Genomic DNA, 26,161 nt, shown 5'->3' on the forward strand with positions numbered 1-26,161 from the left:
GTCTTTTCCTGTCTGCAACTTGTAAAATCACTTGTCAACAGACTGCAGCGGTATGAATGTTGATGCGCTCGGCTTCAGGCCCCAGCTGAAAGGAACGGAGGCAAAACCATGCGACGATGCAATAAAAGCGATCAATCGAAGGCACCGGAAAGTGATAAAGGACTCGCTCGCTCACTTATTTCGACACACACATTTTGAATCACAGTGATGGACTATCTGCGGCCCTCAGCCAAGCCGACATTGATCAGGACCGGGCTGCCAGCGCGCCATCAGATCAATCAGGGCGATTGATCCGACACCAAGGGAAGGATGCACGAGTACATGGTGGAATGTTTGTTGTTGAGGGAACACACTTGATGGGACATTAAAAACTGCTTATTATTTCTGTTTGTGCGGCTCCCTTCATTAATCACTTGTAATTATGACATGAATATCACAGATGATAACAACAACAAGTCGGAGTCAGAGTCGACGGGGTGAGAGAGGAGCGGCTGCACATCACGACGTGCCCCGCGACAAAGTGAAAGCAATCCTCAGATTTATTATAACAACTCCTTATGTGCTTTGGCAGCAGATTGTGAATAATGCTCACCACCCCCCCCCAACCCCCCCCCCCAACCCCCCACCCCGGGACGCAGATCAAAGCAGATAAAGAGAACGGATAGAAAACGTCGCCCCAAAGTCTGTGTGTGCTTTGGAGTCTCCTTCAATACTTCCCTCTGCCCAGGTGGAGCTGAGGATGTTTTTTAAAGAGGAATGACTGTTGCTGTGGGTAGGATGATGGTGTTGGTGGGGGGGGCATAAGGGGGGGAAGAGATGATTGTGCGCTGGTGGAATGAAGCATTCTCCTGCTGCTCTTATCTGTCTGGGGAAGGAGAGGAGAGACAAAAGCAGAGAGTGTATCACACTCGGGCCAAAACATGGAAATCTGATGGAGGGAACAGAAGAAGAAGCGGAGGGGGGGGGGGGGGTGTCAACAGACCTCCTCCTCCCCCGAAGAAAAGATTGGAACATGAAGAGCCGGCCTTTATGGGTCGAGAACAATGTTCCGCATTCTTTTCTTTAATGCGAGGCACTTAGCCTTCTGCGCGCACACACACACACACACACACACACACACACACACACACACGTTCACACACATGTTCACACACACACACACACACACACACACACACATACACATACATATATAGGTGCACCAGCAGATTTCTACACACGTTGCACATGAAAGGATGTGGGTGGAGGCGGGTGGGGTGGGGGCTAGTAGCAAGGGGCAGCTGCTCAGAGTGTTTGTCTTTTTATCAGGTGAAGGAGAAGCAGGGGGGGGTGGGAGGTGGGGGGGGGGGGGTGAAGGTGGTGTAAGATTTATCTGCTGCGGTCGGAAAACTTTGACCCCGGGTTGTAAATCTGTCGAAGGAGTCTAGCCGGCTCAACAGGAAACACGAAGAGGAAAGGGGCTGGGGGGGGGGGGGGGGGGGGGGGCATGGCTGCAGGGGCTGCAGGGGCGGGGGGGGGGGGGGGGTGCGTGAGCACAACCCTTTCTAAAGAGGCACTTTTCATTCGGCCATGCTTACAGTCCTGGACGTGATCCCTCCCAGCTGTACGTCCTTCCTCCTCGCTGCCCGAAGACGAGCAGCACAACCGAGGCAGGAAGTCAGCGCGCCGATATGCGAAGGTTTCAAAAGGTCGGCATACGATGCACCTCTCAGTGATCACTGCAGAGGAGGGGGGGGCGGGGGGGGGGGTGTGCTTAAATGCACATCCATTGCATTGCTGGCCAACGCCTCGCCATCGCAAAGGGTCGGGCCTTCCAGCGCGCGCGTGGGCGGCGGTGCAATGGATCCAGAGCACGGCTGTGGGAGGGGCGGGGGGGGGGGCTGGGGGTGGTTTGGCAGCCAGCTGCACACACACAGGCTTAAGAAAGCACCTTTCCCTTGGCAAAGGGCTATTGTTTTCATGTTCCTTAGTCATCCATAAAGCGTCTCCATGACAGGAGGGCAGTGAGATCATCACAGAGCTTTTGTTCCCCTCGTCTCTCGTCTGCAACTCACTTCAGAAACTCGTACAGCTTTGACGCTGCGGTGCCGAGGTGTAAGGAGCACATGTGCACATGTATGTAAACCGAGCTGAGGGGGGGAGTGGGGGGACCTCACCAGCATGTGAAGACCTTCATCTGGGGTTCGACTTTGAACGCGAACAAATAATAAAAAAAAAAAAAAAGGGTTCAGTCTATTTCGAGTTAAAGAAGCCACAGACCCCCACGTGCACCATGAGCGCACTCGCACCCAACGTGACATTACCCACGTTGGGTGACAGAAGCAGAGGTGTGAAGCCTCGGTCACGCAACGCCGCGTGTGTGCGTGCGTCACTGTGTGTGTGTGTGTGTGTGTGATTTTAGTGGCAGTGCCCAACTAGGCATGCACGTTGAGGTTGGCGTGCATCTACGCACCCGGAAGGTGACGAATCTGACTTTGCTCACAGGAAGTGGTGTTTCCTGACACCACCCTTTTTTTTTTCATTGCTTTAAAAAAAAACAAGCGGCGACTGTTTGCTCGAAGACTCGTGAAAACGTTTCGGACAAAAGACGCCCAAAAAGACGCCTCACAGAAAAGAAAGAGAGAGAAAAAAAAAAAACGGCCTGGAATGAAGCTTGGTGGCAACAGTTTTCCTATATTTACACATGTGAGCATGCCTGCAGGCACATGCAGGGATGTGCTGGCGGTGGGGGGGGGGGGGGGGAGGGGGGAAGTTCGGAGGGCATCGGAGGCCCGGTTTGGGGAACTTGTTGTGGTAACAGATACATGCGGTCTCACGGAAGGGAAGTGAAAGCTAGGGGTGCAGCTGTTCATGTCTAGAAAGGCCCGATCCAGGCTGACAATAAGAGAAAGGAAGCAGAAAGCAGAGAACTGGCCGTGCGCCACAGTTATCTAAGTGCAACAACCCGGGTCTTATTTGCGTCTGTGGCGGCAAGATGCAACGGTTTCGACTTCCCTGGATACGCTGATATAAATAAAAGATAATAGGTGCGCGCACAAAGGTGGCGTTCGGGGGCTGGAAGTGGAGCGAAGGGTTGCCGTTATTTTTCTTTGCAACTCGCTAAACCGAAGTGACTCATCCGGGTTTTGTCTGCTGACAATTGATCTGCCTCAGCGAGAAAAGGTCAAAGTGACACCGTGCAGAAACTGGCATTCTGAAGCCTCACCTCGACTATTTCCTCCTCCGGCTGTGTGTCATCCTGTGGCCACAACCTTCTTGGATTTTATAAGGTCACCATGACTGGCAGTCACTCTATTTAGAGGACTTTTTGATCAAGACTGAATCCTATTTTTCGGGCTAATTTAGTAACCCTTTTTTGTTCTGTAATGGTCATTTTTCATGTAAAAACCCGACTCTACTACATATCCGTTTGGATACATTTGGGCAGAAAGACCCTGCGCTCCACCTTGAACCACCGCGGAGCCTGCTCTCGATCAAGATGTTGGACAGCTGCCCCAGATGAGCTCCTCTTTGCAAAGAGGACATTTCAATTCCACCACGGAGCGAAAGGTGAAGGTTGGTTTTGGCTTGAACTCAAATTCCCTCACACTTCACCTCTGTCTGGGGTCCCCCCCTCCCCCACCATCACCCACCAGACTCCCACTCTAAGCCCTGAGCTCCAAGTATGAAATCAACATTGGGTCTGCAGGAAATGAGAGATCTCCAGCGGAGATAGAGGAGGGAGGGGACAAAGAAAAACAGCCCAAACAGCCATACGTTTTGACTTTTGGCATCCGAGTGTCCTTTTCCTAGAATCACCTCCACCTCTGTCCATCCATCTCTCTGCGCGTCCATGTGCTGTGTTGGCGTGTTTCGTTGCGGGGGGGGGGCAGGCCCGGGGTCGAGCCTCCAGCAGCGAGCTGGAAGGGCCCCCCCCGTCTTACGAAAGGCTCCCGGCCTGTTGTTTCTTTCCTGGCGCGGTGATTCTCCGGCTGAGCCAAGCGAGCCATTCAGCGGGGCCTTGTTTTTGTTGTTCCACGCTCAAAGACAACATGACCTCATTTGACCCCAGCCCCCCAAACACCACCCCCCCCCGCCAGCTGCCCGCGGCTGGAGCGCAGCAAACTCTTCGGGAGGCCTAACGCGGGAAACAACCGGGCACAAATGTTTTACTCTAGGAAAAAAAAAAACAGTCGCTCGGCGAGAGAAACCGCGCGGATGACCCACACAGAGAGCCACGCACACTCTGCTACACACCAAAAGGGGTGGGGTGGCAACGAGGGGCTCGGTTAATGGCTTCTAAATTTCCACCCAGTGAGTGACTTACAACTGCGGAGGAGCACAGCTGTTCCTGATTTTGGGGGGGAACAAAGCGGGGGGGGGGGGGATGGGGGGGAGCGGTCGGACAGACCGGACCGGGCGGCTCTCATTTAATGAGCTGAAATCTCCCGGGAACAACATGCGTGAGTGTATGTGTACTTGTGTGTATGTGTACTTGTGTATGTGTACTTGTGTGTGTGTGTGTACTTGTGTGTGTGTCTTGCGATCCTCCTTCATGTGCTCACGCATGAGGTCTCCTCCGTGAGCAGGCGTGTGCTTGTTGAGGGGGCGACAGGACGCGCGGAGCCGGGGCGACAGTGAGGGTCGGCCCGTTTGGGGAGAAGCCAGAGGTGGAGGCGAGCGGGGGAGACGTGTCCTCAGATGCGTGAGGTTTAATGCCCTGGGAGAGGAGGGCAGATGAAGAGAGGGAGAGATTAAGGCCGCAGCTCCTCAGAGCACGTCAATAAGAGTTGAACGGCGGCCAGGTGGAAGGAGTCCAACTCGGTTTGATGGAGGACCGATAGCAGCGCAGCACGTTTCAACAAGGCCTCGCATCCAAAGTTTCAGTGTAATTCCATATTTTGAAATACTGCTTCCTCAACCCACCCCCCCCCCCTCACACACACACTCTCCACCTCTCCCCTCCGAGCTGCTCTGTTTCCTGCCGCTGGTGAACGCAGCCCTTTTCCGCCGAGGCCCCCTCGCCGCACCGCAGCCTTGTAAAACATAGCAGGTCAGCGTCACATGACTGAGGTCCAGGAACCCTGGGGGGGGGGGGGGGGGCGCGGGAGTCGGGTGTCAGAGTACACGTTGGGTGGGGTTGAGTGTGACGGGAGACTGATGGTTAAGAGAGCGGCGTATACGGGCGGGGGGGGAGGAGGAGGGAAGGGAACATTGTTTCCCTCCCCAATAAAGGCCTCTCGCTGCTCCATCACCTCCGCCCAAAAAAAACGGGGTGACTCTGAGACGCTCGGGCCTGCAGACGGGAGTGAGTGGGAGTCTCCTCTTCCACCGAGTGATCGGAGCTGACACACATATGGAACGCACTCGGGTGGGGGAGGGAGGAACGGGAGGGGGGGGGGACATGCACACACACCAAAAAAAAGCGGCATACGTGGACGCACAAGCGCATGCATACATGCCGGCCTCTCAGTCCATCCCCCGTGTGGTCGTGTGATGTCATGACCAGTTCAGTCTCAAACGCTCCCTTGTTTTTTGCCGCCTAGCATCAGGGAGGGAGGGGGGATGGGGGGGGGTCCCCAGAGGTGTGAGGCTTTCTGAGAGGCCTGTCACTCTAATAGATTTCACCTTCACTCACTCTCTCCCTCGCTGTCAATCCCTCTCTCGCCCTCTTTCTCATCTGCTGCCCGTTACGGGCATGAGAGTCGGCCTGCCAAGAGCTTCAGCACCCCCCCCCTCTCCCAAACTCCCCCCCCCCCCCCCCCGGCCATCTAGTCTATTGTCAAATCCATTAAGAAGCATTTTTCACAGAAACGTCTCCACCTAACCATACAGCTCTGAAGAGGGTGGTGCTGCCCCCCCCCCTCAGGTGAGAAGTACTACTTACTGTAAAGGATTCCGATGTTTAATGAAGCGATCGCCGTTAACGTTCCATAACTCCTGGGTTTCTGATGGCGTGTTCCGTTGCAGCTTGAAACGTGTTGTGCAGTGTCCTCGAGAATCGACCCTCGACGACCTCACACATCACTCTTCGTCCCCGTTGTCCTACCTCCCCCCCCCCCCCTCTCCCTCTCCCCCCGCTGCCCCTTTGCTCCGTCCGGCTCATCCCACATGTCACATCACATTTCCCTGACAGCTCTTGGAAAAGGGCAGAATCCTCATGAATTGATGTGGGTCGCTTACAAGAGCACGGCCGGAGCCCCCACCACAACCCCATCCCACCCCACCCCACACACACATAAAGGTGAACATCCTCCTTCACCTGTTACCTGCTCATCAAGTCTCTGAACCGCAGCTTCTGTGCAAGGGTCACGTGTTCATCCTTCAATCTTTGCACAAAACACACATTGAGCTTCACACTTAAATAACAAATAATGTCACACTTTCCCTGGCGGAGCTGCTGCGGCACGTCGAGCCTCGGTGGCTGTGGGGGGGGGCTCACTCTGTGACCCCGCTGAACAACGACGGACACCTGTTGGCGGGTATGGATGTTGCTCTGCGATCGGCGGGGGGGGGGGGGCTGCTGCACAGAATCTATGAGGGGAATAAGCGGCGATATTGAGCGCATGCATCATCCGCTGACAGCAGGCTCTCGGAGGGAAATTGACATCAGCTCATAACATCTATCAGAGGCGCCAGCGTGACGGAGGCCTACGTCGCCACCGTTTTATATATTAGCGTTTTCACGCTCTCTCTGTGCCCCCCCCCCCCCCCCCCCCCTCCCGAGGTGCTGCTTCGTGACTCCCGTTAACCGGTGATTTATTCCCGGTCCCTGCGGCCCGTCCAGTTATGCAGCTCTCTTCTCTAATTGGTTAATGTGGGTCACGGGGGTTCGGCGTACAGGGGAATCCCAGGAGCCTCCGAGGCCTGCTTCATGCCCACTAGGCTGGAAGGGAGCCAGAATGTAGTCTCCACTATGCCTGCCCCCCCTCCCCCCTGCCCCCTCCAATGGACTGGTGGAGATCCAACATGGATGCCTCGGGCTGCAGTGGAAGTCACTCTGCTGCGTCCATCACTGCATTAAAAAGGATGGATGTTTGGATCATTTCACATCACATGCTTTCTCAAGGCCTTCAAAAAACAGAAATATGACTCGAACGATCTGTCACACAGACAAATAAACCACTTCCACATTAATAATGCATCACACACCCCCCCCCCCCCCCCCCCCCCCCCCCCCCCCGCCCAATCCCCCATCCTTTAGCTCACAGGACAAATTCCGAGGCAGGAATTGCGGCATCGCGTCAAACACACGTCCCTCTCTGCTCTGTGGAAAAGATGAGCAATTTTTAGAGACGCTGTAGAAGCTCAGTGATCCACGAGGCTTCTGCATGCAGCCGCCTCCCAGAGGAGGAACACAGGATGGAGAGAGAGAGAGGGGGGGGAGTGGGGGGGGGGGGAGCATGCAAGCTCGCTGAGAGGAGGAGAGGTGCGAGGGAGAGAAGAATGTAGACAGGGCCTTCAGTCTTTATATAGATTATTTAGTTTGAAAGGTCAAAATGGCGAGGAGGGAGACATGGTGTCCCTTCTGTGGGGGACAACATGGTGTCCCTTCTGTGGGGACAGCATGGTGTCCCTTCTGTGGGGGACAACATGGTGTCCCTTCTGTGGGGGACAGCATGGTGTCCCTTTGCTGGAGGCACAGCATCACTAATTAGTGGGAACACGTAGATGTGTGAAACTTAAAGGTGTCGCTCTTTAACGCCCCTCTTGGTCTCTTACGACACTTTATTCTCCTGAAGACATCGCTCCGAATCATCAATAATGATCAATAATGAGCAGATTCATTGTGGAGTTTGGACTTAGTGCCCCCCCCCTCTCCCCGCCCCCCGTGTCATCTCAAAGACGTTACTTTCACGTCACAATATTACTTATTCAGGACGAAGCAAGTGAGAAACTTGATGTGAACGAATGATACACATTATGTGAAAGGTGAAGATATCTACACCCAACGAACACCCATCACACAACCTCGGGGGGGGGGGTTTCATCATCAGTACCCCCCGCCCCCCCCCCCGCTCCCCTCGTTTAACCATCAGAGGCGAAATGTCCTTGAGCAAGGCAGCGAGGCACTGAAGCTGAGCTCGTCTTAATATCCAGCAGCATCCAGTCGTGAAACAGTGCAACGCTATGAAAATGTGAGACGAGGTGTTGCATGAGACCCCCCCCCCCCACAGCTGAAGGTTACAGAAAGGTGTCACCTTGACCTTTGACACCAGGATGCTGAGATGAGAGCGTGGTGGCATTAACGTGTTGGTTGTAGCTGTGAAGGAACGGAGGTCAGGGTTCAAGCCGCGACAGCCGCAAATGTCAAAGGACTCCGTCCCCGACTGAGACTGTCACCTCGCTTCATGTTTAGGAACCCAGAGATACAGCGGGGGGGGGGGGGGGCAGGGGGGGGGGGGGCAGAGGGGGGGGGGCGCCTCACAAGCCCGGGCGGATGCACATATGAAAACGTGGCATTGCGTAACGGGATGTTGCGTAATCCGTCCCATTTGACACCATTTCATGAATGTTACACACCCCCCCCCTCACCACCCCCCCCCCCTCATGCTGCCACTGCGGGTAGCCCACCAAAGGATTCTTTTTGGGGGTGAAACAAAAAGGGAGGGGGGGGTGGAGGCTTATGTTGCTGTCTCTGAGCAGAAGACGAGCGGAGTGACTGAGGTAGACAGCCAATGGGGTGTGGCGGAGGGAGGTGTGTGTGTGTGTGGGGGGGGGGGTTGGTTGCTGTGGGACTGTGGGGGGGCGAGAGCGCGGTCGGTACTGGTATTTCTACCCTGTCACATCGCGTTAGTGTGCAGCCGAGCACGAATGCTGAGCACGCCACTCTGGACACACACACACACACACAGACACACACACACACACACACATGCAGTAATCTCCCATGGGGGGCCGCGAGGACGTCCTCAAACAAGTGAGCATCAGTGGAGGTTTGACAGAAAGCAGCAGAGCTCCACCTCCCGACTTCGCCTCCACCCGTCCGTCCGTTCTCGTCCGTTGTTCCAGGCACTCCGTGCACGCCATCGCGGACGTTTGCGGGCACACAGTCGATCACTGGGGGGAGGGGGGAAGGGGGAGGGGGGGGGTGCATTGATTTCCTTTATCTATCATCACATAACACATGTGCACACTAAGTGGAAGAGGAGCAGCTTGATGGATCAGGAGCCGGTAACAACGCCAGCCAAGGAGCGTCACCGCCATCAAACAAAGCCATTGTGTCAGGGGGGGGGGGCAGTGGGGGGGGGCAGAGAGGGGTGGGGGTGGGGGGGGGGGCAATCTGCTAGTCCACCCTCCAGTCACTGTGTGCAAGGAGTGGCCCGAGCCCACAGGCTTCTGCGCACTGTTTTCCTTGAGAAGAATCGACGAGAGAAGGGAGATAAAGTGAATTTACATCGTCCCCCTCTCCCCCCCCCCCCTCTCCCCCCTCCCCCCTCCCCACCTCCAGGCACAGAAACAGGAAGAGGTGGAAGAGCAGATGGAGGGAGAGATGGGAGGGAAGAATATTCCACCGTATATGCCGCATTCACACTGTGGTCTCCTTCTGGCAGATGGAAGGGTGAGGAAGAGGGGGGAGGTGTGATGTGCGGTGACCCGAGCTCTTCGGCGGCGCCATGAACTTGGAGGCCCGCTTCAGACAGAGAGAGAGAGAGAGAGAGAGAGAGGGATCAGCCGTCTTCTGCCGGCGGGCCGGTGTCAGCACCACAGGGGTCACCGGGGGGTCACCAGGGGGTCATCAGGGGGTCATCAGGGGTCACGGCTTGATCTCCTTGCAGATGATTGCGAAATTCTCTCGTGGGTCGAGTGTTTAGTAACTCGGAGGAGCTGGAATCAACAAGCACGACGCAGAGTGTTTGGAGCCGAAAAAAAAACGCAGGAGTGACGCCTCCTGAATCCCCCCCCCCCCCCTTAAAAAAAAAAAGCTTTTCGTCAAGTGTCAAGCTGGCGACGTGACGGCGCAGAATGCGAGACGCCCTGAAAGCGCGAGGAGGCGCCAGGGGGACACAGGGCGGAGCATCGGGAGCCCCTTAAGTGTGTCATTGAAGGTAGAATGGGGGGGGGGGGGAGGAGGAGGAGGAGGAGGAGGAGGAGGGGGGGGAGGAGGGAGGAAGAGATGCAGAGGAAGATGTTATCACTTCCATCAGCTCCTCCTTGGTGTTGGTGGGGAGGGAGCCGTTGAAAACAGATGCCCCACATTGTGTTTGAGGCCTCCGTCGAGTCGGAGCAGAAGAGACAGACACGCGGGTCGACCCCCCCACCCCCGATTTGACGAGGCAGAACAAAAAAGGCAAAAAAAACCCAAAAGGAAACAAGGAAACTTTGGAGTGTAATCCTCTTCCTTCCCTCCCTCCCTCTCGGGTGGTTATATAAGACGCATCTCGTATTCTGCTGCCTGCACATCAAAGAGCCCGCAATCTGCATATGTTGAAGCATCCGGGGAGCAGCAGGAGGCGCGCGTGCACGTGCACGTGCGGGCGGGCGTGCACGCTGCTTCACAGAGTTCTGAGACCCTGGTGTGTTTAGGGGAGCCGCTTGGATCTGTGACGCCTCGAGGCCGTAACCGTTGGAAACGGAGAGCTGGCAGCTTTCGGGTTGGCGTGACGACGAGCGCGAATTAACAACTGGTGTCATGCAGAGGTCTCTGGGGGGGGGGAGAAGCATCTCTTCTGCCTCTGGAAAGCCGGGCGGTGGAGGGGGGGGGGGGGGGGGGGGAGCGCTGTCAGTTTCATAAAGGGGCTGAAAATTAAGTCATCCTGAGGAGAGGCGGATAATTCGAGTTGGCTTCTGTTCCAATGCTGCCACCTCCTGCTCACAGAGAGATCTTCTTCTTCTTCTTCTTCTGTGGATTCTCCTCGTGACGTCACCCCCTGAAATCAGTTCTGAAATTTTTATTGCAGTCATCAACAGGGTTTATGTTTCTCATAAAAACATATTCTGCTTGTTTGATTAGTCTCTAAGATTATAAGGTATTATAAGATCATTAGAATTAAATATGAATTATATTTCACCTGGTTAGGACACATGTTAAATAGTACAGGGATTATGGGAATATTAAAATAATCATGTTTTAAATAACAAAATGGATTAATCTGCATTCAGAATGATCGATGTGTCACAAATGCCGTTTGACAACAAAGAAGAGAATGAGCTCACACTTTGTACTCGACTAACTCGTTTACAATGCAGAGAGGGGCACGGAGTGAAATAAATCAGAATGAACTTTATCCTTAACCATAACACCAGTTAAAGTTATTGACAGCAAAGTCCGGCCTTTATTGCTTAATTGTACAATTGTTTGTCGGTCAGCAGCAATCACAACAAGAAAAAACACTGCTCATTTAAAAATAAAAGGCAAGTGGCTCGTAGTCGACCTTCATTCAACCACATTCATCGATTCTGCATTGAGGCCCAAATAGTTTCTGACTCACCAATCGGTGGATTATCTGTAATTTCACGGTTGGTGGCATCGTTGCAGCGTGTAGTGACGTCCTCGTCGCAAACGTCCAGCAAACGGCTCGGTGTTAATTGGTCCGTGTTGGGTTACCGGTGTTTACGTTCAAAGACGCAGCAGAGAGGCGCTTTTCACGTATCGTGTAGATAAAACCCCAACAATAAACAGTAGAAATGCAAATACAAGTTTAAAATATTTATTTAAATAAAAATATTGAATAGACGTTTGTAAAAAAAAATAATAATTAAATGCGTTAATATAACATAATATTCAGGGGAAAAGTACATCGTCGAGATGAATCATTGAACTCATGAGATTCTGAGGTTCATTTGAAGTGCTGTTTTTCATCCATTCATCCATTCGCAGCGTGAGGGATTCATCACGTGTAAAACCTGAGCTGAAGAACATACGTTTCTGTTGTTAATACTGTCAGGCCAGCTGAGCACACTGAAGAAATCCTTCATATATAATAAAGTAATTACAGTAACATGAGATAAACCCAAAGTTTAGACTCTAAAAAGCTACCGCAACCAACCTTGACAGTGATTAAACCATTTTTGATACTTAAAAATTTTAAAAGACAAATCTCATGGGTTGAAAATGTTAGATTTGCAGGCCTCTTTATTATAATCAAAGCCCAGCTAGCGTTCCAGCCACGTGCTAACTGCTGAGCTAAGCTAACAGCTGGCTGTGTGCAAGTCAGTGACGTCAGCGAGGTGTTTAGCAAACATTTATTTGACATCGTTCCATTAGGAGGGAAACTGAGTCTTTTAAACCAGCCGTCTCCTCCTCTGCCCCCCGTGTCCTCATCTCAGGACGTTTTCCTCCTCTCCTCCGAACCCGGGGCGCTACTTTGAGGCGGCGCGCCCCGCGCTCACATATCTGCCGCCCTTCCTCACTTTGCTGGCGGCCAGAGACCTCCCCGCTCGCGCTCCTCCCTTGGGCCTCGCCGCGCTGACCTTTCCCGCGCTCCCTGGCGGTTTCTCCTCCTCCTCCTCCGCCCCGCCCCCCCCACCCTGTTCCTCGTCGGCGGCGGAACGGCGGCGGCGGCGGCTCCGGGCCGGGTCGTAGGCCCGCCTCCTCGAGCAGCAGAACCACTTCAGGGAGCTGTAGAAAAGCTCGGCGCAGCTGGAGGCCGCCGATATCACCCCCACCCCGAAGTAGAAGCGGAGGAACACGGTCTTCTCCGCCGGGCGGGAGGTGAAGCAGTCCACCGTGTGGGGGCAAGGGAAGCGGTCGCAGGGGAAGTGGGCCTCCACCGTGAAGCCGTACAGCGACCACTGGAACACCAGGAAGCCCACCTCCGCCAGTATGCGGAAGGCCACGTTGACGAGGTAGAACTTCCTCAAGCGGGACTCGGCCTCGGCGTCCCGCCGGCCCCCCGGGGCGCCGTCGCTCCTCTTTTTGCGCTGATGCAGGACGTACACGAGGAAGACCAGGGCCGGCGAGGCGATGAGGACGATGTTGAACACCCAGAACCTGTACTGGGAGATGGGGAAGGCCATGTCGTAACACACCTGCTTGCAGCCCGGCTGCAGGGTGTTGCAGGTGAACTCCTCCTGCTCGTCCTCGAACAGGTCGCCCGCCACCGTCCCCAGGATCAGCATCCGAAAGATGAGCGTGACCAGGAGCCAGAAGCGGCCGAGCATGGTGGAGTCGGCCTGCAGGCTGTCGAAGAGGTCGCTGAGGAAGCCCCACTCACCCATGGCGGCGGCGGCGGCGCTGGGTCGGGCTCCGAGAGAATCTGGAGATGGATCCGGCCCGGATCAGCCTCGGTTAAAACAACCCGAGTGGCATGTTTCGATGTGAAAGTGAAGGTTGAGGTCCAAAGGTCGGGTGAAGCAACCGAGTGACCTGAAAACCGAGATAAAAAACGGATTGGATCAGCAGCAAGAACAGCAATTAAAGCCAAACGCAGACGCATAGAAAACCACAGGTCCTCCGTGTTCGCCCAGTCGGATGCAAACCAAGAGGTTTGAGTGTAAACGGTGTCCAGCAAAGCGTTACACTCACGTGCACACACCTCGTGCACACAGCTCGTGCACACAGCTCGCGCTCCTCTCAGCCGCTCGCTGCCAATGGCGGGATGGAGGGGTTGCCGGGGGATAGGCATACGAGGGGAGGGGAGGGGAGGGGGGGGGGCGCCGTGGTTTAGGACATTCCTGCTACACTATCTGTACCCATCGAGGGCCCCCGGACCAGAGGGATGTTTACCCTGAGAAAGGAACAGGCTTGATGAGCGCTTCCTCAATTGCAGGAAGCGGCAGCAGTTTGGAGAATATTAGAACACGCAAACTGGAGCGCGGATTCATTTGGCAGCTTTTATACACACGCCTGACTATTTTCATGAGCTTCGGGGGTTAAGGATTAATCTTTTTTTATGCGCGCAAAAAAGATTCCTGTTGACTCCATGACTTTGGATCGCTCCATCAAGGAAATGAGTTACTCCAATAATCACAAACTCGACCTTTGAACCAAAGAAAATAATTTACCAGCTCTTGTGATGTGACTCGTGCAGCAAATAACAAGTCCAAGCGCAATCAATACAAACAAGTCAACTTTATTAAATGAACAGCCATTGAAATATTTACAGGACACAGAACACAAACAAGTGAACGACAAAGACTAAAATAAGGCTCAACTACCTTTGACAGGATTGTAACTTTTTTTTTTTTAAAAAGCCACAAGCAACCAACCTTCCAGTGAAGGTCAGAGGAACACAAACACACACGAGAACTTCCAAGAACACGTCTGACATCGAATCTGAAGCCGACTCTGCGAAATTTAAAGGTCGTCTGAGTCCGAGTCGGACTGCAGCTTGTAGGTCACCGGTTTCCGGGCCCGGGCGGGCTTGTCTCGCCCCGCCAGGGGGGCGGCGGCCTCCTGGTCCGAGAGCTGGAAGCTGTCGTCCTCGTCCCAGCTCTTGGTTTTCTGTGAGGAGAGAGAGAGAGAGAGAAAATGCTCAGCACGCCTAAATGAACGAACGCGCGCCCCCCCCCCGGGGGTGGAAACCGACCTTGCTGGTGACGGTTTTGGCCTTGAGGCGGGACATCAGGTCGCTCGAGCTGCTGTCGGAGTCGTCGCTGACGACCTTCTTCCGCTTCACCGGTTTGGCCTTCGCGGCCGGCGCTTCGGCTTCGCTGGCCGAGTCGCCCGAGTCGAACGAGGGGACCCGCTTGGCGGGTTTGGACTTGGACAGAGCGTCCGCGATGGACGGCTGCTTCACATCTGGGGGAATAAGGGGAGCACGTGAAGTACCCAATGGAGAGGAAAGGGGCCTGTGCTCTGGTGTCTCGTGCCATCACCTGCAGCCTTCTTAGCGGCAGGCTTCCTGACCGAAGCGGCCTTCTTGGGTGCCGCCTTGGTTTTGCGCTGAGCCGGCGCTTTGGGCGCAGCCGACAGATCGTCCGACTGAGCTGCAAAAGCATCACAAAGTGCAAACAATTAAGCCTCGGGAACAATTGAGACCTTTGACGAGGTCGCTGCCGGTCACAGAACACTCACAGCTCGACTTGCTTTTCGTCGTCGTTTTGCTCTTTGCTGCCGTTTCCTTCCTCCTGCGCGCAGTGGACAACATTTGATTTCAAAGTGAATGAATTGACATTTAAAAAAAAGAAGAAAGAGGGGAACGTTTGGTAGCTTCCTGCGGCAACTCACAGGGGGGCGGGTGCTTTGGGAGGTGGGGCGGGCGAGTCGGCGTCGCTGTCGGCCGTGGGTTCTGGGACAAAGTTGTCCTCGTCGTCCTCGTCCTCGTCGCCGCTGGCAACGGCCGGCCGCCTGGACGCGACCTTCGGCCCCCGGACGTCGAAGTCACTCTCGCTGTCGTCGGACATGTTGTACCTCACCGCAGCTGGAGAAACAGGAAGCAGGGTGTGGCGACGCGGTCGCGTGAGTCGTTTGGTTCACCAAAGACCTCCCAATAACACACCAGTAATCAAGCAGCTGTTGAAAAGATACGTTTGGGCTGAATTGAGCCAATTAGCCACGTAGGAAATGGACTTTATCAGTGTTTACATTCAAAATACCGAACAGATTGCATCTCATGACGCCGTCTGCGCGGAGATGGAATAGGGGTGTGGAACAGAGTCTATTCATAGGGGGGGGGGGGGTTCACCTTTAGTTTTGCGTTGGACCTTCTCCCTCGGGGCGACCTCTTCCTCCATCTCTCCGTCGGACAGGTCGGCCTCCGAGTCCTCGTCTGACCACGGGTTCTTTTTGGGCTTCTTGGACATGGGCTTGAACTGAAGCGTGCTCTGCCGGCTGCCCTTTGGCGCTTCTGCAGGGAAGTGCGTTTCTCAGTCATCTCGTTACATGCAGTTAAATTCCAGGCCCCTTGAGTGTGCACAACATGCACCTCTTATCCAGTCTGTCAGTACTCTAAAACACCCAGCAGGTCTGTCGTTGTGCCCGTCTCACTAGTCTTTGCAAGCTCGAGTAGTACGAGTGTGTGTGTGGAGTAATTGTCGCTTCACAATTCAGAATTGGAAGTCCAATATCCACCTATCAGGCGGCCTGCTTAAACTATATAAAGTCCTAATTGGTCGAATTGCTTTGCGGATCCTGCGGGTGTGCAAATGATGCATTTTTGCAAGAGCTGCCACCAGATGTCACTAAAGAGCCATTGCTAAGTAGTTAGTATACTCTTTAAAATGATCCGATTGCTAAAGTAGAACGCTGATTTATAAAAAAGGTTACTTGATGTTAAGAATGGTAAATTGTAATCAGCTTATTTTCTAACTTTAAACTACTGACAGCCGCTCACCTTTTTCCGTTTTTATAGTTTTGGGTTTCTTCCCCAGTCGTGCAGCCAAGCCAATCGTCTCCCTCGGCCCCTCGTTCTCTTCATCTTCTCCAAACTCCATCTTCACCACCACCTTCTCGGTCTGCAATTACAAAAAGGAGGTCAGACTAAATGTTTCTTTCTCAGTGCGCGGTGCCAAAAAACCTGTTCAGGATGCAACACGTAAGAATCATAGAAGCCACAGGCCGGACCTGTAGCTCCTCCCCTTGTGACACCTGGGAGCAATGACGCAGCCCAAAAACTCGAAATGGAGAGACAAACCTTGACATTTTTGGACTTCTTGCCCTCTCCTCTCTTCAGACAAGCCTTCTTGTTGGCTTCGGCCTTCATGGTGCTGGTGATGCGGGGGACCACGCGGCGACCCTGCGGCGTGGGCTGAGTCTCCTGCTTCACCTTCAACGCTTTGCCCTTGGCGGCCCCCTTTTTGGCCACCGGCATTCGGGCGGCCTCCCTTTCCTTTTCCTCAACCACCTGTCGACGAGGAGGGACAACCAGAGGCGCCGATCAGAGCTTCGGCGTGCAGGTACGACCGCCGTGTGGCCAATACATTCTCAACGATGTGGCGGAGTGAGGAGGAGCAGACGAAGAGACAACACCTCCAGTTCCTCCAGGAAGGCGGCCAGGTCTTCCTTCCACAGGTCTGTGGGAGCCTTCTTCTTCAGGGTGTTGAGCTCCGTCATCTGCAAAAGGCCCGTTGGGTCAAACACACACGAGACGAAGCAGTCTGACGGTTTCGACTTTAATGATATAAGATGGCCACCTTGGCGTCCCTCTGTTTGCACAGCTCGTCCTTCTTTTCTTTGGTCAGGTACCACATGGGCATGCTCAGCAGGTAGTTGTAGTCTGGCCCGCTGGTGTCCTCCTCCTCGGCGTCTTCCTCCTGCTGCTGCTCTTCCTCCACGATGTCAACATTCTAGGAGCGAACACAAACGGGGTTTACGCGTGTGGAGGCAGACGGTGCCGCATTCTGGATTCACGGGAGTCTCCCACCTTCTCTTGGGCCTGTTTCCAAGCCTTGACCGGGTCAGAGTCGTAGCCCATCTGCTGCAGCATGCGAATCAGCTCCTTCTTTGGCTTGTTCTCTAAAATGTAGACAGACATGGATGCTTTTAAAACACACTCCAGATTGGCAGATGATTATGTGATTGTTACAATTTCAGAAGCGGTTTTAAATAAAACGTTGAAAGAGCTTCGCTTCTACATTATTAACTATTTATCTTTCTTGTTTGTGTGCCGTTCAAAAACAAATTCTTCAAACAAACGGTTTAACAAGCCACTCACCGATGACCAAGCTGCCCTCGATTTTCTCCAAGATGAAGCGAGCCTGGTTGGTGAGCTTAGCGCTCTCCGCCCCCAGCATGCCCAGCAACCAATCCTTCCTCAGCACATAGTACTTCATCCTCAACTCAAAGAAGGCCTTGAGGACATCCTGCACTGACTCAAACTTAATCAGGCTGCCCACGTGGTCAAACAGCACCTAAAGAAAGGGAATGGCAATCGTTAGTCGGGTCCATTCTTGACTTGAATCATTAGATGTGTGCAGGTGTGTGGTGACCGGTACCATAGAATTGCAAGTGAGGGTGTTCTGAAGTTTGAAGACTTTGTGGAGGCCGGCCGCCTCCGCCTCGCACAGCTTCTCTTCGCTCATCTTGACCACAAAGCGCACGGTGGTGTCGGTGTGGTACTCCTTGTAGTCCGTGATCAGAGGCGGGACTTTCTCCGAGCCGCTCAGCATGGGCTCCAACACGTTCTCCTTGTAGCACTACATCACAGAGAGGATGCAACTCAAATGACTGCAGAGGCACTTGATTCATTTCACTCTGGGCAAAGCTGGAGGGACATACCTGCGTCCAGGTTTTGACCGGCAACTCAGAGATCTCAATGGTGGTGGAATCAACGATGGCCACCTCTCCGCTGTTGATGAACTGGTTGTCCATCACCTGGTCAATGGTGCCTCTGAAGCCCTTGTAGTTTGGAAGCTGTAAGAGGAGGGGGAGGGGGGGGGGGGGGGGCATGTCACCAGATCGGTCCACCAGGAGAGCAATCTGACACAGCCACCTGGTCTCCGATGCTCACCATGGGGAGGGGCTCGTCGCCGCTGAGCAAGCGGTGGATGTTGGAGACGATCTCCCGGATGTCGTAGTTGGGGATCTTGCTGGCCCAGCCGGTGCCGATGCCCTCGGCGCCGTTCACCAGCACCGTGGGGATGATGGGCAAGTACCACTCGGGCTCCACGCGCTGGTTGTCGTCGACGTTGTACTTGAGCAGGTTGTCGTCCACAGCCGGGAAAAGGAGGCGGGCCAGAGGGCTGGAGGGACGGAGCGTTTTGAGGATTCACAAGTTAACCAACCAACCAAGTGGACCACCGAATCAAAAGCCCCACGATGTCTGCACCAGGAGACCTCTGACCTGAGCATGGTGAAGATGTATCGAGGGCTGGCAGAGTCCTTGCCTCCGTGCAACCGGGTTCCGAACTGACCCAGAGGCTGCAGCAGGTTCAAGTTGTTGCTTCCCACAAAGTTCTGGGCCAAACCCACAATGGTCATCATCAGCGAGATCTGAAACATTAACAAACAGTTGGGAGTTATTATCGAAAATGCTGCATGCACAGGAATTCACACGTGGGAGACAAAAGTGGTGGAACGTGTGACGTGGCCTCACCTCTCCGTGGTGGTAGGCTGACATCTCAGCCACGGAGCCAGCCAGCTGGGCCACCTTCACCTCCCGCTTGTCGTTCCTCTTGAAGCAACTGAACAGCACCTTCCTCTGGCCTGGCTTCAGACCTGACACACACACACACACACACACACACACACACACACACACACACACACACACACACACACACACACACACACACACACACACACACACACACACACACACACACACACACACACACACACACACACACACACTAAAGCGATCACACCCAACAAACAGTTTCCCCTTAAGATCAACAGGTTGGGAGGTGATGGCTTTACACACCGTCCACCAGGCAGGGGATGGACCTCTCATTGTCAGAGTTGGAGAAGAGCACCAGCTCCTTGTTGACGAAGTCGTTGTAGGAGAGCGACTTGGTGGACTGACTGTACAGGTAATCCTGTGGCGAAAGACAGCGGGACGCGTTGAAACGAAAACAGAATAAAGGCGACGCAGTCGAACGCAGAGGCTCAGTGGGACGTTACCTCCGGCAGGTTGTGAGCTCTGCGCTGGCGCCGGTTCACCATGAAGTTGGTCAGCCACTCTTTACGCTCGTCCACCTTCTTCTTGCTAAAGGCCTGGGTAAAAAAAAGAGAAAGAGACAAGAATATGATATAAAAGCTCTAATAATGACATCATTGCCAGGAAGCTTCAGATTACTTCTAGTTCGTCCTGTCAGTCGTTCACAGGAAGGGCCTTGAATGTTTTATTGACAAATTCATCTTACGAGGGAAATCGCTTCGTCATCTTGAGGTCCGGAGTACTTGAATGGGATCCGGTGTCTCTGCATGTCAGAGAAGTACTCCTTGGCCTCCTGAGATGTGCTGGTTCCCAAACCTGGATGGACAAAGGAAACAAAAAGCTTAGACACAGCATTGTAAAGACAGAGAGTTAAAACCGTGACATTGGCCAGGAACAAAAGGCTGCTTACTTGTCACTCTTACTACCACACAGGGGTTTTACAACAAACCTTTGTAGTATTTTATCTTCCAGGCTTTTTGGTTGGGCTGGCTTTGCTTCCATGCATCGTATTCAGGGATACTGTAGAAAGAGAGCTGAGACTTCTTATGAGTTGCCTATAGGAGAAAAAAAAAGACGAAAAGTCATTATTAGCAAACAAAAATAATGATAAACAGCCATAAGGATTCATAACGAGTACAACTTCTACGTGAATGGAAAGAAAACAGGGGACGGTTCTATGGTTCTATGACAGCAGATGGCAGCGTTGTTCCAAACTCAGGGAGACCAGTCGATTTGTGCACCTCTCTCAAAGTTACAAATCCTCCTTTGATTTACACAAGACATATTCAGCTACTTCTAATAATCTTGTTTTTTAAACATCTTGTAGTTTCACCTTGATGATGGGTGTGATGAACTCCTCCAGGAAGTTGTGGCGCAGCAGTGAAGGCCAGTTATGATGGATGAAGTTGATTAGGAGGCCCTTGATGTGGGAGCCATCTTGATCCTGTCAAAGCAATACGGCGGTATTCAGTAACGATTAATCCGCTCAAACCTTTACATGTGAAAGTGGGTCACGTGGAAAGTAGATGGTGCACGGCGCTCTACGGCGCCACTGACAAGCGGCCGAAAGGTCTCGGTGAGAAGACTCCGTCCCACCTGATCGGTCATGATCATGATCTTGCCATAACGCAGACTCTTGAGGGACTCTGGGTCGCTGTAGTTCTTCTTGTACTGAAGGCCGATGATCTTAATGATGCTGTTGATTTCGGCGTTCTCCATGATCTGATGAGGAAGAACAAAGAGTTTTACTGTTGAACTGAATTTAAAGACAAACGACGCTCAATACGCCGCTCTGATGGAACCCATCCAAGGAACTCACTCCATCTTTACGAGGTATAGAACGGCGTGCTACTGGGCCTAACCTGCTTGAGCGTTGCCTCCCGGACGTTGAGCATTTTTCCTCTGAGGGGGAAGACGCCGTATCGGTCCCTGCCGACCACGCCCAGCCCGGACACGGCCAGCGTCTTGGCCGAGTCTCCCTCGGTGAGGATGAGCGTGCAGCCGATGGAGTTCTTCCCACCTGCCAGAGGACACGGTTATTGCAGGATGACTGCGGGTGATTTGCAGAGAGGAGAGAAACGGGGCGCGCGGGGCGATACCTGCATCGTTGGCGTCGTCCAGTTTTGGCACCCCTTTGATTTTTGTGTGCTTAACGCTCGAGCATTTCTTGTTCAGCTGCGTCTGAGCCTTGAACTTCACCCAGTTCATGATGCTCTCCACAACCCCACAGGATGTGGCCTACGGAGGAACAGGAAACGACTGTGACACCTGAGAGGGATTACACTTCGGAGGGCGGAAAACCCCCGGGGCGAGGAAATCACCTGTTTAATAAACTTGTCACTGAGAGGACAAGTGGAGCCGAAGGTCTTCTGCTGAAGCGTCATGTTCTCTTTGGTCTGAGAGTCAAAGGTCGGGTTCTCGATCAGGCAGTTGACGAACAGACACAGGTGGTTCTTCACCTAGACGGAGGGGGGGAGCGTTCTCGGTTATGTGGTTTGCCAACAAGAGACTAGCAATCTCGAATGTGTTCCACTCCGTTATCACAGCGATGTGATCAGAGTTCACAACCAGGTGACTTTACCTGGAAAGGCTTGACGGCCACCCCGGCCTTGTTCTTCTTCTTCACCACCTCGATGAGCTTGCTAACCACCTGGTCAGCAACATAGTCGACGTGCCTCCCTCCCTGAGGTCCAGAGGACAAGCACGTTTACAGAATAAATGGCAGGAGTGTTAATCATAGTGACTCCGAGTGGCTGGGAGAGCTGCCAAACTCCGCCGCGGCTGCCAGAGGAGCAGCGCCTACAGGTTGGACCGCCTTTAAAATGCTTCAAAGCGGCTCCACTGCGTGCATCTCAATGAATTATGATCAAATACAAATTGGTACCCAGTACGTCATTATCTGTTCAGCTTGCAGAGTCTATCCCTCTCACACATACACAGGATCAACGGGATCACCTTAGTCGTAGCGATGCTGTTGACGAAGCTGACTTGCTGGAAACCCTTCTCGCTCGTGGTGAGGCAGACCTCCCAGCGGTCGTTGACGACCTCGTGGACCACGGTGAGGGCCGCGCCGAGCTCGTCCACCCGGTCCTTCACGTACATGTCCACGTAGCTACGGAAACCTGTGAGCTGGAGGACAGGAGTGTGGATCACAAGACGTTAAGAGAGACTCGTGGGCGATATTCAGGATGTGGCAGTAGACAGAGTTAAACCCGCTGTTCCCTACTCTTGATGACTCCATGACATGCGGGTGGGTGGTCAGGGGGTCGAAAGGGTCGAAAGGGAAAACAAACAGGGCGGTAACCTACCGGCAGCCTCTTGTCGTTGAAGAACACACGAACGCCTTTGGAGACTCCAGCGATGTCGTACGCCCTCCTGGTCATCAGAGCCACCGTGTCTCTGTCCAGGATGCTCATCTTGAACTTGGCCAGGTCCGGCCTGAAGGTGATGCAGGTGTATTCCTCCCCGTCGAAGGGTTTGATTTGGGAATCCCCGGTCCTGCTCATGTTGTCATACCAGACCTGTGGAAAAGACATTAAGATTATTTCTCTTTCAAGTTACGATAACTAAAAAGGGCTTTATGTGGCGTCCCCATTACCTGCTTGAAGCTCTTCTTTGACTCCCTGCAGGAAGTCTCTACAGTGAACTTCGTGCTAAAGATGTTGCAAAGTTTAGCACCATATCCATTGCGTCCACCTAAAGATGAAGTATACAGTACAGTTTAGTAGTTTTATTACACAAGGCATGGCTGTACTGTACACACAAAAACCTGTGTGTCTTTAAGATGCATTTCTTTGACTGCCATGATCTTAAAGTCATAGTTTGCACTTATGAAGAAATATATTGTTATGTTTAAACATTTCTCCTACAATGAGTCTTTGTGATTAGTAATAATAATAATTGTTCAATTGTAGAAATTGTTTAAATATGGTTTTGTTGTAAACATGCACTGTTGTTTAAATGAACACATTTCCCAATCTGTTGGTTTTCAGTGTAAAGTTGCATCAAGCATTTTCATCATTTTTGATTGATTTATCTTCTTTTTAAGAAAAAATTTAAACCAAAAGAGAAGATGGCCAAAACAAGAGAAATAAAAAACCCCAGTTGTTAAACCATAAATTCCAATAAATACACTTGAGTCTTCAGAAGTCCTTCATCAGTCTCACCAGTGACTTTCTTCTCGTCGTCATCATAGTTGCTGGAGGTGAGGAGCTGTCCAAAGATGAGAGCAGGCACATACACCTTCTCCACTTTGTGCTCCACCACAGGGATCCCCTTCCCGTTATTCCACACACTGATGGTGTTGTTCTCACTAAAAAGCAAAAACACACACACACATTTCATGATGTGCTTTTGCAAAACAGAAAGAGCAGTTGAGCTGAAGTGGGGCTATTTGACAATTTAAAAGCAAGAGGCCACTGTGGCGACGTTATAAAACACTGAGATTTTAAATTGTTCATCCAATGTTACGGGTGACTCACACATCTATGTTGATCTTGATGGTGGACATCTTCTTGTCCCTTTGCTTATTGTCAGCTGCATTTACTGGAGAATGGAAAAAACTCAGTTTAGCAGGACCGCTAAGTGATGGCCAGCCATATGTTTATTTCCATTATGCACAATCTAAAGTTGTGCGAGCTTCATACCCACCAAGGATCTCGTCAAAAATCTTGTAAAGCCCAGGGACAAACGTCACATCGCGGCAGTTCAGTCCATCGTCCTCATCGTACACCCACATTTGCTAAAAGAGAGAAATATCATGTGAGCCATGAATACTTTCTTCTCTGTAAAGAGCCAGTCTGCAAGAAAATATGCCACCCTCACGTCAGCCTCTCTGAGATCTGAGATCTTTACTCAATGAGGATTTATTTGAGAAGCCATCCATTAGTGTGACCTCTTACTTGGGTGACTGGCTCTACAGATCCAATGTAGGTGTCCGGTCGGAGCAGAATGTGCTCCAACTGAGTCTTCTTCTGATAGATTCTCTCCACCGACATCCGCTTCGGATCTTTCTTTATCTTCTCCATCGGCTTGTTATCAAAGAGGGACTGCTGTGAATGACACGGGGTTACCTTTTGAGGAGCTTCGTTTGAGGTACGAGTAATATTGGTTAAAAAAAAACAAAATAATTAGCTCCACATCTCTGCAATTTCATAAATCCTGAGATTTAATGTATTCCATCATCAGTGAAGTATGGTCTACAAAACAAACAACGTTCTGTGTCTAATAAACGTTATTAATTCAATATAAGGAAGGTTTTCCGGGGTCTTCCGGACTGATTGACTGCCACATAACTTCTTCTTACGGCATTAAGTATGCGTGAAAGACGGTTAGCAATAGCTAACTAACGTTTGTCATACGGTGTCTAAATGTTATTGTCCTAACGCGACATCACATCGTCATTGGTGCTTTGATGGGAGAAGGGAGTTATAACTTTATTGATAAGGACACACTAAACAAAATGAGTTACTTTCTTAACCAGTGAGTTAGCAATAAAGTTAGTTAACGTTACGTCCAATGTGATGAAAACACGTTAAAAAGATGTTAGCTAAACTAGCCGATTTGGCCGTTGCTAAGACATAATTCTAGCAGTAGCGTCAGCTGCTAGCTAACAAGCGACGTTTTTGTAAAGTTACCTTGAGTGGTTCCGCCATTCTTCTAATATTTACTGCTTAACCCTGGTGCTTGGAATTACTTATAAACAACGTTAAACCTTGCTTTAGCTAAATGAATGTCACCCGTAGTGTTGCCTTGCTGCACTATTCTCTACCGACTGCGCCGGAAGCGAGGACGATGTTTGAAAATTTAAAATTTTGGAGCCAAACTCCAGGGAGAGCTACATCGACCAATCAAATGAAGGCAGCTTCTGACGTTTCACTCCACCGACGAATCCTCTCTTTGAAAAAGTTAAATTCCAATGGCCAACGGTTGAAGAAGGATGAGCGCCGGAAGCCCGCCCACATGATGTCTCACAGCCAATCAACTCCCCAATATGTTAAAACACATCATCATCGACACAATATCCTCTAGATTCCGAAAAATAGCCCCCTAATATTTTGTTGTTGTTCATCTTAATAACTATCTATTTAATTCTGATGAATTCTGATTTGGTAACAACTGGGAATGTGGAATTAAACATTCCACAATGTAAACTGTGGTCCTTAATGGAATGACTAAAGGGATTATATTGGTCATGGATCACAAATTCATGATTAAGAGACAATGAATAAATCAAAACAGATTACGCGCAGCTGAAACAATGTTATTCTACCTATATGAAATAAAACCCTAAAAACATTTCATTTTTCCCAATAGTAAATCTGTAAACATGCCCAGTTTGTAGCACCTATATGTTGGGGCTTATGTTTTTTTTTTTTTAAACGATTGGAAAAACTCACCATGGGTGCTGACTTGAAGCTTTGCAAGGTGGGAAATCATTATTGGGAGATCAGTGTCGGAAGCACGGACCATTCCCCCTCTGCGCGAGAAACTGATTTCACAAACATGACCACATCATCTCCCCACAAACTGAACATCTCAACAGATTGCTGGACCGCTTATCTATTGCTAGCTTGTGAAGTCAGTATTATGCTAAATAACCAAGTACCCTCATGTTTTATTCATTATTCCTCTCGGGGAATAAAGAGATGGGTCACTTGACTTGCGTCAACTTCATGTAAAGCGGAGCACTATCTCTTCATTGCAGCATTTTAATAGACTCACAGACGGCAGTTTTTCCACCACGTGGCTCAGACTGTCGTCCTCTTGCTTTCCTCGGGCATCCATCCCGTCCTCTCGGATCTCCCCTCAGTTTTACCTGAGGTGTCCCCCTGTTCACACCTGGGTTGCTCCCACCAGTGAACTGAGGTGGAGGACGATCAATGGAGTAGAGATACAACTCTTCCTGCAATGTTTTCTGTTGACGTGAGTATTGTTGTTTGCTTTTTCTCTCTCGCTGAGTGCGAAATGTGCGAAATGTGTCTCTGAGCTAAACTGGTGTTTAAACTGTAAATAATATTCAGAACATTTGTATTCGCAAAAGTGCAACGTTCTCCCCTTCTCAAACAGATAAGCTCTGATTTCGCCCCATACATTTATATTCTCTCCTCCAACCTCTCTCCTCCGATCTCTCTGTCACACATCCACACGCACTGCGCGTGAAGGCTGCCTAAAAGCTATTTAGCAGTTTAATGAGTTTATCT

General features: G+C 51.8%; 2 protein-coding genes across 2 annotated transcripts; both read right to left on the reverse strand.

The window, feature by feature from the left end:
- Positions 1-12,282: 12,282 nt before the first annotated feature.
- On the reverse strand, positions 12,283-13,493 carry LOC119213425 (gap junction delta-3 protein-like). Its single transcript, XM_037464710.2, has 2 exons — positions 13,458-13,493; positions 12,283-13,288 (listed from the first exon to the last, which is right to left on the reverse strand). The coding sequence occupies exon 2, from the start codon at positions 13,138-13,140 to the stop codon at positions 12,283-12,285; it is 858 nt and encodes a 285-aa protein (XP_037320607.2). The 5' UTR covers positions 13,141-13,288; positions 13,458-13,493.
- A 480-nt stretch (positions 13,494-13,973) lies between these two features.
- top2a (DNA topoisomerase II alpha) lies at positions 13,974-24,815 on the reverse strand. Its single transcript, XM_037464506.2, has 35 exons — positions 24,596-24,815; positions 23,861-24,010; positions 23,610-23,700; positions 23,441-23,504; positions 23,126-23,271; positions 22,558-22,655; positions 22,268-22,480; positions 21,915-22,088; positions 21,541-21,642; positions 21,281-21,418; positions 21,059-21,197; positions 20,822-20,979; positions 20,556-20,681; positions 20,293-20,403; positions 19,909-20,014; positions 19,666-19,775; positions 19,424-19,516; positions 19,224-19,338; positions 18,897-19,018; positions 18,645-18,793; positions 18,312-18,543; positions 18,080-18,214; positions 17,797-17,997; positions 17,517-17,712; positions 17,226-17,317; positions 16,996-17,148; positions 16,832-16,915; positions 16,497-16,706; positions 16,197-16,317; positions 15,549-15,710; positions 15,092-15,284; positions 14,939-14,991; positions 14,740-14,850; positions 14,451-14,662; positions 13,974-14,365 (listed from the first exon to the last, which is right to left on the reverse strand). The coding sequence occupies exons 1-35, from the start codon at positions 24,611-24,613 to the stop codon at positions 14,219-14,221; spliced, it is 4,725 nt and encodes a 1,574-aa protein (XP_037320403.2). The 5' UTR covers positions 24,614-24,815; the 3' UTR covers positions 13,974-14,218.
- Between the last annotated feature and the right edge of the window lie 1,346 nt (positions 24,816-26,161).

This window comes from Pungitius pungitius, chromosome 21 (genome assembly GCF_949316345.1).
Source record: "Pungitius pungitius chromosome 21, fPunPun2.1, whole genome shotgun sequence".
Classification (NCBI taxonomy): domain Eukaryota; kingdom Metazoa; phylum Chordata; class Actinopteri; order Perciformes; family Gasterosteidae; genus Pungitius; species Pungitius pungitius.